The sequence below is a fragment of the Lepidochelys olivacea genome (assembly GCF_965140295.1).
Source record: "Lepidochelys olivacea isolate rLepOli2 genome assembly, chromosome: 6".
NCBI classification, from domain to species: Eukaryota; Metazoa; Chordata; order Testudines; family Cheloniidae; genus Lepidochelys; species Lepidochelys olivacea.
This window is the reverse complement of record NC_140416.1, coordinates 113,515,286-113,530,986: the sequence shown is the minus strand read 5'-3', so window position 1 is coordinate 113,530,986 and position 15,701 is coordinate 113,515,286. Positions and strand designations below refer to the sequence as shown.

General features: G+C 39.9%; 1 protein-coding gene across 2 annotated transcripts in view; it reads left to right on the top strand.

The window, feature by feature from the left end:
* BRF1 (BRF1 general transcription factor IIIB subunit) overlaps window positions 1-15,701 on the top strand; it is a 236,285-nt gene that overhangs the window by 179,943 nt on the left and 40,641 nt on the right. The window contains exon 16 of one of the 2 annotated variants that reach the window (XM_084629961.1): window positions 10,780-11,243. The exons of the other annotated variant lie outside the window; for it this stretch is intronic. Within the exon in view, the coding sequence (XP_084486087.1) occupies window positions 10,780-10,795 (16 nt within the window). The 3' untranslated portion in view covers window positions 10,796-11,243. Of the gene's footprint in view, window positions 1-10,779; window positions 11,244-15,701 lie in introns of those variants that run through there. 2 annotated transcript variants of the gene reach the window in all.

The following is a 15,701-nucleotide window of genomic DNA, read 5'->3' as shown; positions in this document are numbered from 1 at the left end:
AGCATAAGCTTCCGATGAAGCAAGCTGTAGCTCACAAAAGCTTATGCTCAAATAAATTTGTTAGTCTCTAAGGTGCCACAAGTACTCCTTTTCTTCTATCCATAGTCATTTCTAATTTGTCTCATATATTTCTAATGGTTCTGCCTACAAAGAACATAGTCTAAGTTTAGGCATAACATTACAATTGATAACAAAATGTGGAGGGTAGCGGAAACAAAGATTGTGAATGAGCTACTAGGGTGGTGTGTGTTTGTTTGTTTGTGTATTGTTGGTGAAGACAAGCTCAAAGGTGTGAGTTGAATGAGGGAGTTGATCCCTGGTGGCAGGCTCAGCTAGGAGGAGTGAGAAGGAAGCAACAGCACAGTCCTCAATATGGAGGATGAAGTCCCCCAGGGTTGAGGGTAGGACATTAGGAGGAGAAAGAAGTGAGAGTACCAGGAATCAAAGCCCTAGCAGAAGGAGTTGGGCTAGAGATGTACTTCAGTAATACAGGGGTAAGAGAAGAGCCTGATGCATGTATTTTGGAGGAGGAGAAGGAATGTGTGTTTGATGAGAAATAGGGGGAGCTTGGAGGCGGCAGCAGGGGAAAAATGTGAAGCTAATATCACTGCCATCAGGGAGTGAGGGTGGCAGCAGAGAGAGGAAGAGAGCCAGGTAACTGTCCGTTCAAGATGGGAAAGGGGGAGAGACTGAACTGGTGAAGAGAGGACAGAAGATAGGTGGAGGACAGGACCCAGAAGCTAAATAGAGAAAGCACAGTGAGAGTCTATAGTGTTCAGATGTTTATTCTGGCCCTTGGTTTAAGAGCCAAAATTTAAGAATAAACGTGTAAATAGAGAGATCTGGCCTGTTTAAATTCCTCGATATTCCTAGGAGACTTGATTCTGCAAGATACATTATTGTGATAGCAAAGATTTTCTCCCTTGTCTGCTATTTTTTCCTTGTTTGTTTTTATTTACCATGTTTGCTCCATGCTTATACAATGTTTCCCTGGAAAGATAGTAGAAATACCCTTAATAACAACATTCTCACTTCCTCGTCTCCCTCCTGACCCTTTTATGTCAGTAAGAATATTATAAGTCTCCTATTTAGTTGATGATAATGGTGAGGTCTTAAAAACCCAAGAGTAGTGTGTTTTCTGTTAGCAAAGAGAAGTGCAAAAAAGCATTCAAGATTAATTTGTAGCATTTCACACACACTACCCTGAAGATATTTAGGTTTAACAAACTTTTGCTGAGACTTAAACCAGGAGTTACATTATCTAATTAAATAATGCTCTGATTCTGTTGTCAGAAGATGAATGCTGATATTAAAAGGAGGTGCCTTGCATTGTGGTGGTATTATTGACTTTGAAACAATTGCATATCAGAGCAGAGCATTTAGCACTAGGGGTATGTCTGCACAGCAGCTAGACACCCATAACTGGCCCGTGCCAGCTAACTTGAGTTCGTGGGGGTCGGGGCTGTGTAGACGTCTAGACTAGGGCTGGAGCCTGGGCTCTAGGCCCATCCGAGGTGGAAAGGTTCCAGAGCTATGACTCCAGCCTGAATCCAGATGTCTACAAACAGTGCCGTGAGCCCAAGTCAGCTAGCACCAGCCAGCTGCTGGTGTCTAGTTGCTGTGTAGACATACCCTGGCGGTTTTTGACAATGCCTCCACATCGTCACGTGACCATTTTCAGGGCCTGATTCTAAGAAGTGCTGAGCCCTTGTAGCTCCAGTTGAAGTGAGTAGGCCCTTCAGCTTGCTAAGAACTTTAAAAAAAAAAAAAAAGCCCTAGATTAAACAATAAGGCAATATGGAAAGCTGTCTAGATAAATACAAATCATTATTTTCCAAAAGTAGTAAAAAATCATTATTATCCAAAAGTAATAAAACCATGTTTGTTTTTCCCTTTTGAGTACTCAAAGCACATCCTGAGGGTGGTTGCAGAGTTCTCTGTCACTGATTAGCCATTTTCAAATGTGGTTAATTTTGCAGCAAACCTGTGGGAGTTGGGTGGGGTGGGGTGTGTGCACATACAGATATGTATAGTAAGGAGAGCTTACACTTCCAAAGTAATGTTCCTGCTAAAACAATACTGAGAACTCGGCAAGCAAATAGGTTATTTTGATTTCCTACAATTAAAATTTATGATATTCCTTTTGATTTTCTTCCATTCTCTAAGTGCCAAACATCTTATATGGCATCCAGAAATTCCTTTGTTCAGCATTGTTGTTGTGTCATGCATAAATTCCTTTATTCAGCATTGTTCCTCTGAGAGGTGAATGGATAAATACTTCTCCTGTGTTACAATAATCATGGTAATTTGTATGCAATTAATAATAAAAACTTTTCACATTTCTCATTAGAAAATGAATGAAGTATATATGCCAGTATCCAGAAGACATTTGCAGAGATTCTGCTTGCTATTTATTTTTCAGTGATTTATAATCCTGCTAGTTTATCTTTAGAGGTCTTAAATATTTAGTAATCTATCTGCAGCAGCATCTTGCATCACAAGCATCTATGAGATCAGCATGCTTTAATCCAATACTTCAGTTAGTCTGAATGATAGTTAAGTTTTAAAGACGTACTGATTCAATTCTTTGGCCTAATTGAAAAGTACTGAGACCAAGCTACTGGGAACTTGACAAGTGAGGAAAGTAGTATTGGTCGTGGGTGATTAAAGCAGAATTCTTGTATGGGAAGCAGAGTTTCAATTTGGAACAGTCTTTCTTGCTCCCCATTCTCAAATGAAATTGTTCTTCATGCTTACTTGACTTCTATGATTAGCAGAGGTCATCATAGTACAGGAAGGGTCATTTTACTGTATGTAGTGCAAGGAAGTGTCTGGCTCATCTTCAACTCTCTACCCTTCTAAATCTTTCACACTATAAAATACAATGGATTATCATAGGACTTCTCTTTATAGTTAAACATTATAGTTAAAAGAGAATCCCCCCAATCCTATTTAAAAGTGAGTCATTTACTTGCAAGTATAAATCCGTATTTCCTTATGCCTTTTAGGCTACATGTTTGTAAGAACAGATTCAAACTAAAGCCCCTTGAATGGAAACTTTGTTTTTTATATATATATATTAAAATATAGATATAAAAATCTTGGGGGTATATATATTAAAATAAAGATATAAAAAGATCTTCTAGGTTTTGTTCAGTGTTTTCACAGCTAAGTAATTAAATGCTATAATGTTGTATAGTTATTGATTCTCAACAAATATTTAAGTAGGTGGAGTGTTAAGAAAGTTCCATAGAAACAAGCTAAAATTTTATTTCCTTGGTAAACGTTTTTTTTAATAGAGCTTCATTGGTGATATGATAATTACTGTTAAACTAATAGGAAAATTAAATTCCAAAGAGCATTTACTTTATCTACCCTTTTACACTTTTCTAAACAGCAAACAAACTCTGATTTGAAAGCTAGGTTTGCAGTTTCTGGATTTTTGTTGGGCTAGTGATGTTTTTAAGAACCAAGCAAAGATGTTGCACTTCAGTAAAGTATCATCATCAAATATACCAATATTCTCAAAAGCTAGTTGGATTTTTGAGTGTTTTGCTTTACCACAAACTGGATGAATTATATGCTTTTTAGAAAACAGCATACTTTATTTGAATGCATTTCCAAGAAATATGCTGGAGTTGTACTTAATATTCCCATCAACATTAGTACTGAAGTCAATGAATAGAGAATTTTGGAGGGTTTATTTATATAAAGAAGATTAATTAAATTTCTCATTGCATATCATTTTTTGTCTCCAGTGAATACCAAGACTACTGTCTGGTTGGAGAGTCAAGTAATTTTATTTTTGACACGCTGAATGAGGCAATAACCTCCTCCTACTTAGTATGTCTGGGTTTTTAGGATCTAGTGCATGAATAATTGTTTGATTTATACTGAATACTATCAAAATAGTTGCCACAGCTTAATTTTAATTACCCAGTTGGTCTTCAGTAATATTTTTTTAATGTGAAACAGATTCATAATTATATAGGGATAGTATGTTAATTCTTTTTTTTACAAGGCTAATCAAATAACTTCCACTTTATATGTGCTGAAGTTCCAATTTTGAACCAAGTTATATCCTTGAATTCTTAGTGTGATAGAAGAGGGGATCTAGGTCTGGTGGAAGCTTTAATAGTTTACATTTACTTGAACTGAAATGTTACTACATTACTTGCGAAGCGAAATATGTTGTAGCAAGAAAATGTGGGAACTGAAGGGCCTTTCAAGTCATTACTTTAAAAAATTTTAAGCCTATTTATTGCCATGTACTTGAAATTGGCAATGATGTCTGAGAGGGCAGGATATATTATCAAGGGAATAAATGTGTCAAGTTAATCTCACAAAAAACTTGTCTTGGAAGAAATGAAGCAGGATTGCAAAGCCCAGCTAAATCTCTTTTGATAAAATAAGGTTGTTCTGAACAAAAGGATGTGCCTATATAATAGAAAACGAACCCATGTTTATTACAAAGATAGCAAAAGCCCTCAGTGGAGTTTTCAGGAATGAGTATATTTGAAATTTACTTCCAAAAATTGTTTATCGCCTCACTCCTGTCTTGTAATTATTGATCCTACTAGTAGCTACATTTTGTTAACTGACAGCTAACCAATGCCAATGTGGCTGAGTTGCTAGCAGTCGTGCCACTGAGTCAGAAGATCCATGGATTCATGGCCTACATATTGTTGACATTGCAGTGCAGTATTAGGGATGTGCTGCAGTGTTAGAGCCTTGGGGTGGCTTGTTAAATTAGCATCTGTTCTGTTCCCATTTCTGTTGGGTTTCCAAATCTGTCTCATGGCCTAGCATCCTAGCCAACATTCCCCTTCTCACTAAAAGAGGTTGCAATTCCCAGTTAGTGTGTAGTACTATTACATAGTACTCAGCACCCAATGGCTGCTCCGTTGCCTGGACAGTTATTTTGCTTCTTGTATTTAAGTCATTATTCTGTCTTGTGCTTATCTTGAGTATGACCGTTGCCTTCTGATCTGATTAGCTTAAAAATTTCAGTTCTAGATTATATTTGATCAAAATATTTCCAAAAATGCCTGGCATACATTTCACAGGTCACTTTCATTTCAGTGGATCTTTTGAAATGTGACACATGCAAAAATACACAAGGAATGAGCGGGTCTTAAAAGCTGCTCATCTGCTTTTAATCAGGAAACTTGCCTCTTCAGATGCAGTTTTGGCACTGTGGTTGATTAGTAGAATATGTAGGTGCTTTTACTGGGGGGGAAACAGCTATTTCCCACACATTCAGGACCATAGATAGTATGGAACAAATTATGCTGTGCACTTTATTTTTAGTTACAGGAATGGAATTGACATAAAACTAGAACACGAAGTAGCAGATCATTTCAGTGTTGGAAATGCCGTAGGCTCAGCTAAGTAAATATGCTCAGCCTGGATGTTCATTATTGCTTATCTTGCTATTGTCATGACTTGTGATTTATTTCTCTATACTCAAAACAACCAGGAGCTGTTTTGTTTTGTGGATGTATAATATGTTCAGTGTACAGTATTTAGCTTTGTAAGAGATTGGTATTGTAAGTGGAGCTCAAGTTTTCCAAATCCAGGACCTTTCAGATCAATTACCTGGATTGTACAGAATAGAGTTTCAGTTTAGTAATCCAAGATATTTCTGGGTGTTTGAAAAATTAGCATTGGTTAACATGTCTTGTTTTCACTTAGATGGTGAATCAGCTAGACTTGGGAAACCAAGGTCAGATGATACATATTGGTATGTCTGCTCTGCAATTAGACACCCATGGCTGGCCCATGCCAGCTGACTTGGGCTTATGGGGCTTGGGCTAAGGGCTGTTTAATTGTGGTGTACGTGTTCAGGCTCAGGCTGCAGCCTGAGCTCTGGACCCCTCCCACCTTGCAGAGTCTTGGAGCCTGGGTTCCAGCCCACGCTCAAATGTCTGCACCTCCGTTAAACAGCCCCCCGAGTCAGCCGGCACAGGCCAGCAATAGGTTTTTAATTGCAGGGTAGACATACTCTGTGTGTGAGAGAACCAAGGCTGTGTTTCAAAATACAGTACTGTTAATTAGCCTCATGAACCATGTTAATAGCAAATAATGTAATTCTTAAGGTAACAAAGCACTCTGTTAATTTACATTATTAAGGAAAGAGTTGGTCTTTTAGGGCTATGCTCCTGGTGCTAGGAAAAAGTAGTATTTAAAAGATCATTTTGAAGTTCATGGTTTAGCTGAAAGGACAGTAGGTAGATGTATTTCTTCAGGAATTCCCTGAAGGTCAAAGATTTTGTGTGAGAGAAAAGCTTGTAGAGATACAATCCCATGTGTTTGACAGATTTGAAGCACTTGTGAGTTTTTTCCATGTGTGTGTTATATGCTTTAATTTTTCCACCATTTATTTTTATTTTTCAGAACTGTCTTCATCTCTTTGTGTAATTTACTTTTGGTATCTCTTCTCTCCCCCTTTCCCCCAACTTTGAGGTCTGCTACATGGCTTGGAATTCATAGGTATTACTGAAACTGAGAGATTGTTTTACTTCGGTCTTCTGCTGTGCTACTGGCTTTAGTTCTGTGTGGTGACTAGCAGAGGATCACTGGCATGAAATTCACTTTTGGAAGAACCCCCTTTTAGAAGAGAGGCTGGGGCTGACAGCACCTTGTTCAGATTGTAGTTCCAAGATCTTTCTCTCAGTCAGCTGGCTTATTTTTATGTTATATTTGTTAAGTGTGTCCTTTAACAGGAATGTGTTCTCTTTTAAAGCATGCTAGAAATGGTTATTTGGTTGTTTGCTGAAACTCTAATTGTTGTTGCCCACTTACGATGGGGATTTTTCTGCATGTCTTCACATGTGAATATGCAGTATAGAATAGGCTTTTGGTTCGGATATTCGCTAATTGGTAAATAGATCCCCTGGAGTGTTTCATGAGATGCCCTGTGAAGGGCAGCTAAACTCTTAGTCCTCTGTAATCTATACTTTGTGAGTTTGTAGTGTAATGTGTACATGTTTGAGTTTTGCTTCTGTATTTTATAATTTAGATCCAAGTAAAAGGATAGTGTAATAAAAATGACTGATGCTTTTTCTTTGTAAAACTGTAGCACTTACCAAGCACCTCCATTTAAAATAAATCTTGCCACTATCTTCCAACTTGGTAACCTTTACTGGGGACACATTTATGTAAATTGGTTTAATCTTGTTTTCATTTACAAAAAACAAACCTGAGCGAAATGGTGGCTTAACCAAAGAAGTAGGTTTTTCCACTTGTCAGTATTTGCCCTGCTGCCTTTTTAAAGCTATTAAAAATACTTACCTGGGGGAGGTCTTTACAGAGGCCTTGAAAAGAGCTGATGCACACACTCTCTCACAGTTGACTTGACAAAGAACTGATCTAGTAAAGCCCCTAGGGATGGTGTAGACCAGTTAATATTGTTGGCAAGCCTCATGAGCCAGGAAGCCCATTATAATGGGGAAGTAGTTGAGAGGAGACAAATGGGAAATAAATTTAGTACACCTAAGATGTATTGATCTAATTTGATATTTTTAACCTAAAATTAGGTGAGCAGCAGATATTACTCCTCTTCTTACCAGAGCTAGGTGACTGGAGTAATGGTTACCCTTCCCCGCACCCGCAACAGCTAGGTTAAAGTATGCCAGTACACACAGCAGCTAAGAGAGTGAAGTAGTAGGCATTGCTCTTCCCACCTTACTTTGCAGCACTCAGGTGGCTGCCACGTGGTGGGAGACAAAGGGTTTTCTTTTGTTTCATTTACCTTCCAGTATCTGCTAGGTGTGTGTGTTGAGACTTCAGGGTTGGATTTGAACTCACATTGCCTATGTGCTTCTCAGGTGAGATGGCCACAACATTCTCCCTTGAGCTATTCAAGGCCTGTGTGTCATAGCTACTTTTCAACTCCTTTACCTTCTCCCTGCAAATGTGTGGTGCAATCTATTTGGTGCAAGAACCTTAGAACTACTGAAGCTCACCTAACTGGAGAACCAAACTCGTTGTAATCTGATTCCCCCCAAAAGGATAGTGGGCGGCATGGACTCTGTTGGGGTGACTCTCAAACATTTGGGACCTTGGTGCAGTGATCTCAGCCCTAGTTTGATTTCTATCTGTGTGGAAAAAATTGTTGCCAACACATCAATTTTAAGAAAAGCTGTTTTTGTGGGAGCTGTATCTTGGGAATCCCATGGTCAAATGGACCCAAATTTGGTTCAGTAACTGAACCTCATGCCCCCATGAGGCACACCAAATTTCAAGGCTATCCAGGTAAAGATGCAGATTTTCGTGCACTCAGAAGAGTTGACTTTAAATGGAAAACTGGTCCTAACCTTAACTACAGCATTGCTGGCACTCTGCTATAATCTCATTTATTATCCAGAGGCTGATTTGAAAGATGGAACCCCTAAGTACAGTCTGAGGACAGCCTACAGTTAAGAATACAGCACCTCTTCTTTCCCATCAGATGGGGTTGAGGGCTGGCCTTGTCAGACACCCACTATAATACAGTTATCCTAAAATCTTGGTAGCAACTCCACACAATCACGTGCAAGTATTCTGTAAGCTTCAGAAAATTAGTCCTTTTCCAGCTATTGTACAAAGATTTCAGGAATGGTTTTGGTTGTCCTTTAAGTATTGCTTCTGTTGATCTCAGTTTGTGAAGAGACTGCGCCTTTGCACCACAGACTGCAGAACAATTTGCAAACAGTAATTGCTGAGGCAGTGCATTTTTGTCTCACAGAATCAGACATTTGGAGTGAGGTTACCAAAGAGTGGCCATGCTGCCCTCAGTTCTTTTTCATACGCTGTAGGTCTCAGAATCTTTTCCACGTTTTGATGCCTTTTTTCCTAGTTAGTTAATGGTGTTGAGTTTAGTTATTTCATCTTTGGGGTTTTTTGTTTTTGGTAGGTAAAAGGATCTTGGAATCACTGATAGTGAATATATTGGATTTAAAAGAATAAAATTCCATGACAAATCTCTCTCTCTCCTACATAACACATTATCTGAGTGAGCAGAAGCCCCCTTAAATATCCTAATTAAAAAAATGGCTAAATGCAAGCTGTTTGTGAAATGCAAATCTGTTTATGAGATATAAAAATAACCTCTTCAAAGCTGGGGAAAGAAACCTCTGGGAATATGTGGAAGTGTGCGCCCTTCCACATAGCGGGTTCCAAAGATCCAAAATAATTCAACCATTTTTAATTTAAAAATAAAAAAAATATGGATCTGGGTTGACTTCTGAGTCTAGACTTGGGTCAAGTCTGCTTAATTCTATAGCATCCTTATTATTTAATACAAACTGGATATCACTCTTTTCCCTTCCATTCAAGGAAATGTTCTCCTTCTGTGGTCCAGTTTGAGGTCATGTGGTCAGCTCAAAAATGCAGAATGAATTTTAATGACTATCTATAAAATAATTTCTTCCTGAATTGAAGACTGTGCATGAGCAATTCTAGCCCACAGGGTAACTTCGTATGATAATCGTGTTAAGTGCCCCTCAATTCATATCAGCTTAGTCTCACTTTTCAGTTTTAGTGTTAGAAAATGCTCGGTGTTGCCTTGTGATTTTCTCTTTCAAATTTCACTCAATTTATCTGATAAGAGGAGTTTTTTCCTTTAGAAACAGGGGGACAAACAAACAAAACCAAAGCCTAGAAAATATTGCATATACTGGTTATTAGAACTTGAAGGTGCATATCATACTGTGACAGTGGGGGGCTCAAGCTGACAACGACTTGATTTTTGTGGAATTGCATTCGTGAATTGGCTTCCCCTTGGCCCCACTCCAGCAGAGCCCATTTGTTGACCTTTAGAATACATCGCTTGTATATTCAGTTTCCTTAATGAAGGGAAAGACTGTGCTCATGCGCGTGTGTGCCCGCATAGGTTGATGTTGGATGTTTTCAGCTGATGTTGGTTAACTTACATTTTGTTAGAAATTGGACATAAATATGGTTGAAGTATTTTTAGCTGGCCCATTATATAAGATGGGGGGGAATAAACCTACTGGATCAGCAAATAAAACGTACAGAATGTTAACTTTTGCTAAATGCTGTATCATATTTGTTTCCCGCAAAGATTAATACTCAAATGAGACAGGAAAATCTCACAAAGGGTTTTGTTTCTTGATATTGCATACAGTTCCAGTCCAGAGAATTACTAACAATTACATAACTATGACTGCAGTTCTTAAACTGAAGCTCATGTGGTGGTGGAAATTATAAAGATCTGCTACAAAACTCAAGAGCATATGTGGTTGGTTCACATAGTATTTCATAGCATCCAGATAATTAGTTGTAAATTGGTTAGTGTACTGTAGCTCAGTCATCATTATATAAGTGCTATTCCATTACCAAGTAATGATTCCCATGCACTTGTGGTAACTGATTTCTGCCTTACCTTGCTGTGTTTGTTACTAAATATGGAACACAACATTTTGAAATAGTTACTAGAATATGACTTGGGGAAGATTTATGCAGAAAATGTATCTGTGCTTCTGCTTTTTAATTCATTATTTTTCATAAGTCATCAAACTCTGAACCATATTTTGCCCTTCCTATGCAGTAGGTGAACAACCCAGATGCCATGCTAGGGAATTGTGAGGGCCTTGTGTGAAAGAGGTAGTTTCAGTGCATTGCCACACCTCTTTCTTTCCCTCTTCCGTGATGGAGCCCACTTTCTTATGGCCCTGAGAAAAGGGGAAGGAGTCCGTTAGGAATTACAGTGCTTAAAACACTGATTTCGTCGAGGTACAGCATTTTCTCTCCCTCCGTGTTTTTTCTACACTGCAGAGCTGGTCACATGTGAAGTATACCAGAAGCCTATGTTGGAGAGCAAGAGTAGAGATGGAGAGGCACATAAGCAGGGTCTGGTGCACGACCCTGAAATCGGTTCGCCCGTGATCTGTCTCCCAGAGGAGTGATACTGCAGCAGCCTCGGAGTCTTAGAGTTTTTGCTCTTGTTTGTGCTCTCAGATGGCATCGGTCGTTCCACCAACTGCACCAAAGGAACAGTTTTGGAGTGAAACTATGGGGAAAATAATTTAATACAGTAGCATTACTGCAGTCTCCAGTGGGACATCATTTGTTTGCTTTCAAACCTGTGATGGATCATGGATGTTAGTTGTGTTGCTTTAATATACTACTGGAAGATGCTCAGATATTACAGTGATGAGTGTGGAATGAGAACCCGTATAAAAGTACTGTGTGTACCAGTATGTCTGTTTACTCTGGCTCACAAACTTTTTACAGGTGATACTGATGTAAAAGAAGCATATACAACTTTGTGTAGTGTTTATTAAAGAAAAAGAAGCACACCGGAATATTTAATGATCTCCGTATTTTTGAGATACAGGAAGAAAATATTTTAAATATGCACAACTTACCATTTTTAAAGAGTAAGTTTAGAAGTTCTGTGTTCACATACCTTTTCCAAGGAGTCTCACTTTTTGTGTAAATAGCATATACTTTACAACATTACTAGTACTTATTTAAATATTTCACATTGTGTACTGTTTAAACATCCTGACAATTTTTTATATGGGAAAAATTAGGGTGTCACTTTTGGTCCCATTTGAGATTTCTTTACAAATTACTCCCTTCTAAATTCTTCTGACAAGCCAGTATAGTATATATTTAAAGAAAACAGTGATGTTTTTGTAAATCAATATTTTATAAAACATAGACTCCTATAAACTGTGCACTGAATTTCATGAAAATATTTCTAAACTTTTTTACTCTGAGACACAGGCATGGAGCTACTGTAGTGTTTGGAATTTTATTCCATTTTTTTAAAAAAAGGACTAATTTAAAGCTACTAATAATTTTCCTATTGCCACAGTAGTCCAAAAGTACCAAATATCAACTGAGGAGTAGGCAATCTGTAACAAAACTCAAAATTCATACAATGCAAGATATCTGACGAAGCTAAAAATGTATCAAATGACTAACTAGCTGGAAGGGCTTAGCTGGAAGGCACTTATTTGTTTAAAAATAAACCTCCTTTCGCTGACCTTTGAAGACCCTGACTGCATCTGTCTCAGTCTAACCTGGACAGATTAGGAAAGTCCTTAACATCAAAAGAAATTGCAGACAGACTCTTGTCTCAGAGAGTCCCATTGTACTTTGGAGTGATTTATCAGGACATGGCAGCCTCCCTGCGCAGGAGCCTTCACCCGCTGACACAAACAATACAGCAGCAGCCATGTTGCTGTAGGTCAGCCTTGCAGACTACAAACTTTGCATTGTGAAAACAAACAGGGGCTTTGATTCTATAGATTAATAACCTGCCTCTTTATTTCATTAGTCTGAAAATGTTTTGAAGAATTGCTGTCTTTATTGAATCAGGATTTTCATTTAAAATCAAAGTGGTTTCCTGTCTACCATCTCCAAGAGTGGATTACTAACTTTTTGTTCAAATATATTAAATATTAATATAATGAAGTCACATGAAATATCTTTCTTTGAGCACATCACAGTATGCAAAAACTGCTTTAGTATTTTTTTATAATAAAAATTCTTAAAATTGCTATTTGGAAGCATGGATGTTTTATGCATAGTCTGTTTTTTACTAGAATTGGGTTACAATTTGGAATTTGCCATTTAAAATAGAAATGGTTCCTGAAGTGTGGAACACTTAGGGGAAATTCTGAGATTCAAAGTCTTCAGTGCGCTTGTAGAAGTAGCCATAGTTTGTACTGATAGTTTTATTCCTGGTTTCAGAGTAGCAGTTGTGTTAGTCTGTATTTGCAATTGAAAAGGAGTACTTGTGGCACCTTAGAGACTAACACATTTATTTGAGCATAAGCTTTCGTGAGCTACAGCTGACTCCATCGGATGCATAGGATGTATAGGAATGCATTCGATGAAGTGAGCTGTAGCTCACGAAAGCTTATGCTCAAATAAATGTGTTAGTCTCTAAGGTGCCAGAAGTACTCCTTTTCTTTCTGCAATTTTATTCCTGTTTCAGTCGTTCACCATGAGAAGGGGAAAGAGAATTTTAATTTTCTTGTGTGTGTTTTCTTAACTAGTTAATCCTTTGGGGCTCAATTGTAAGTCTTGTTACAGGCCAGCTGAGGGGAGAAAGGGGTGTGAGGAGCCCCCTTTCTCTGTGATAGCTGCCTAAATCCTGAGACCCTGCAAGGGGGGTGGAGGAGCAGCTGTTTCTTTCTTCTCCTGCAGGTGTGTGGGAAGGGGTGCAGAACTCTGGCTTCATGTCCGTCTGTCCCCTTCCCAGGAACTCCTATAAGAGCATTGAGACCCCAGTGGAGAAGGGGAGATAATCTGTGACATCAAAAGGGCAAGTGCTGATTACACACCCCGGCCAGGGTGAAGCAGGGACCAGACTGTGACTGAATCCCAGTCTGGTTCGTCCCCTGTTTCTGATGAAATGCAGCTATGTGCTGCCCCCTTTCTTAGGCCGGATTGTAAGGTTCCAGCTCTTGGGTGGAATTTATCTTTGCCACATGCAACCAAAGTAATTCACTTACAACCTGCCCCAAGTCCAGATAGGCTGGGTAGTAGCCAGTGATGCTCTGACTCTTCCCCTGAGATAGATCCAGTGGCCCCAAATCCTCTGTAACTGTTGATCTTATAACCCTGCCCCAATTCCTCTTTTTATGCTGGAGTATTTTGGAGTGGGGTGGTGCACACAGGTGCAGACACTCCTATGCACAGCTGTTCCTCCTGAGCACTCCAGTTCTAGAAAGCCCCTCTTGTCACTCCCCCAGGGAATAGGTAAGGTGCTGCCAGCTTCTGCGTCAGTTCTACTCACTTCAGTGACTAAAATAACTTTTCTCCTGTTAGCACTGCGGAGCCAGCACAGTTAAGACAGAGTGAGCTGGAGTTATTTCTCAAAAAGAAAAGGAGTACTTGTGTCACCTTAGAGACTAACCAATTTATCTGAGCATGAGCTTTCGTGAGCTACAGCTCACTTCAACGGATGCATACTGTGGAAACTGCAGAAGACATTATATACACAGAGACCATGAAACAATACCTCCTCCCATCCCACTCTCCTGCTGGTAATAGCTTATCTAAAGTGATCATCAGGTGGGCCATTTCCAGCACAAATCCAGGTTTTCTCACCCTCCGCCCCCACCCCCCAACTCACTCTCCTGCTGGTAATACCCATCCAAAGTGACCACTCTCTTTACAATGTGTATGATAATCAAGGTGGGCCACTTCCAGCACAAATCCAGGTTTTCTCACCCCCCCCCTTTTTTTTTTTCCCAAAAATGACACACACAAACTCACTCTCCTGCTGGTAATAGCTTATCCAAAGTGACCACTCTCCCTACAATGTGCATGATAATCAAGGTGGGCCATTTCCAGCACAAATCCAGGTTTTCTCACCCCTCACCCCCATACACAAACTCACTCTCCTGCTGGTAATAGCTCATCCAAACTGACCACTCTCCTTACAATGTGTATGATAATCAAGGTGGGCCATTTCCAGCATAAATCCAAGTTTAACCGGAATGTCTCGGGGAGGGTTAGGAAAAAACAAGGGGAAATAGGCTACCTCGCATAATGACTTAGCCACTACCAGTCTCTATTTAAGCCTACCCCGTCAACAGAATTATTGAGGGCTTTTCTACCTGTGGCATGCCAGTGTGAAACCTCAGGGCAGTAGCTTGCTGCACTGCGATGTTCTGCACTATGAAACTTTGTATGAGCATTGTAGCAGTGGCCACACCGGACGTTACTGCGCAGCAAGGTAGCGTGCTCTAGATTCACACCCTGGCTTGCTGCGTAGTAACATCTGGCGCAGACAGGTCCTTTGTGAGTTCTGCGTGGTATGCTTGCTCTTCCAAGTGAGGGCATAACTTGAATCCCTCTCATGGACCAGGGTGTGGGCGGTCAGGCCTAGTGGTCGGAGCCAGGAACCAAGCAAGGCAGGAGCAAGGCTGAAAACAAGGGAGGCACAAGGGCCATCACAGCTGTGTGAACATAAGCACGGAGCAGCCAGTGACCTGCTGCTGCTGAGTCTAAATGGAGACCTGTAGGCTCCTTGCAGCCAACTGGGGGGGCTGACCAATTAGGTGATTGTGCTGCAGCCCAGGTGGGCTCATTACATGAGGGCTGAGCCAGCTAGCCACAGGCATGGTTGTGGGAACTTGGGCCCATAGTTCCTGACACTGTCTGGTAGACAAGTGAAACTGGAAATAATGAGCTTGCAGAACCTTTTACAGCTAGCGATGCATGACAAGGGAAGAACCTAATGTGTCAATTGGATCGCAAGTTGAAGTTGCAGGTCTGGCAACTAGAAAAAACGAGTTTTTATTTGTAAGCGGAGCATTTTTTTTTCTCAGTTCATTGAGAAACAAACGTCGAAGTTGACTGATTTTTGTGATTATTTATTGCTGTTAGTAATAAGAAAATAGAATACAATTTCACTTTGAGATTTTAATTAACGTAAGAATTATGGCCAGATCCTGTTTGCCTTGCTGACACAAGCACCTCTTGACATCAATGGAATTTCTCACATGGCACGGCAATCTGGATTTGGCCCTTAAATAGCTTTTATATAACACGCCCACATGCAGGTGTTAGGTCGGGGTGGGCAAACTTTTTGGACCGAGGGCCACATCTGGGTGGGGGAAATTGCATGCAGGGCTGGGGTGTGGGAGGGAGTGCGGGGTATAGGAGGGGGTACAGTGTGCAGGAAGGGGCTCAGGACCAGGGGTTGAGGCAGAGGAGGTGTGCGGGGTGTA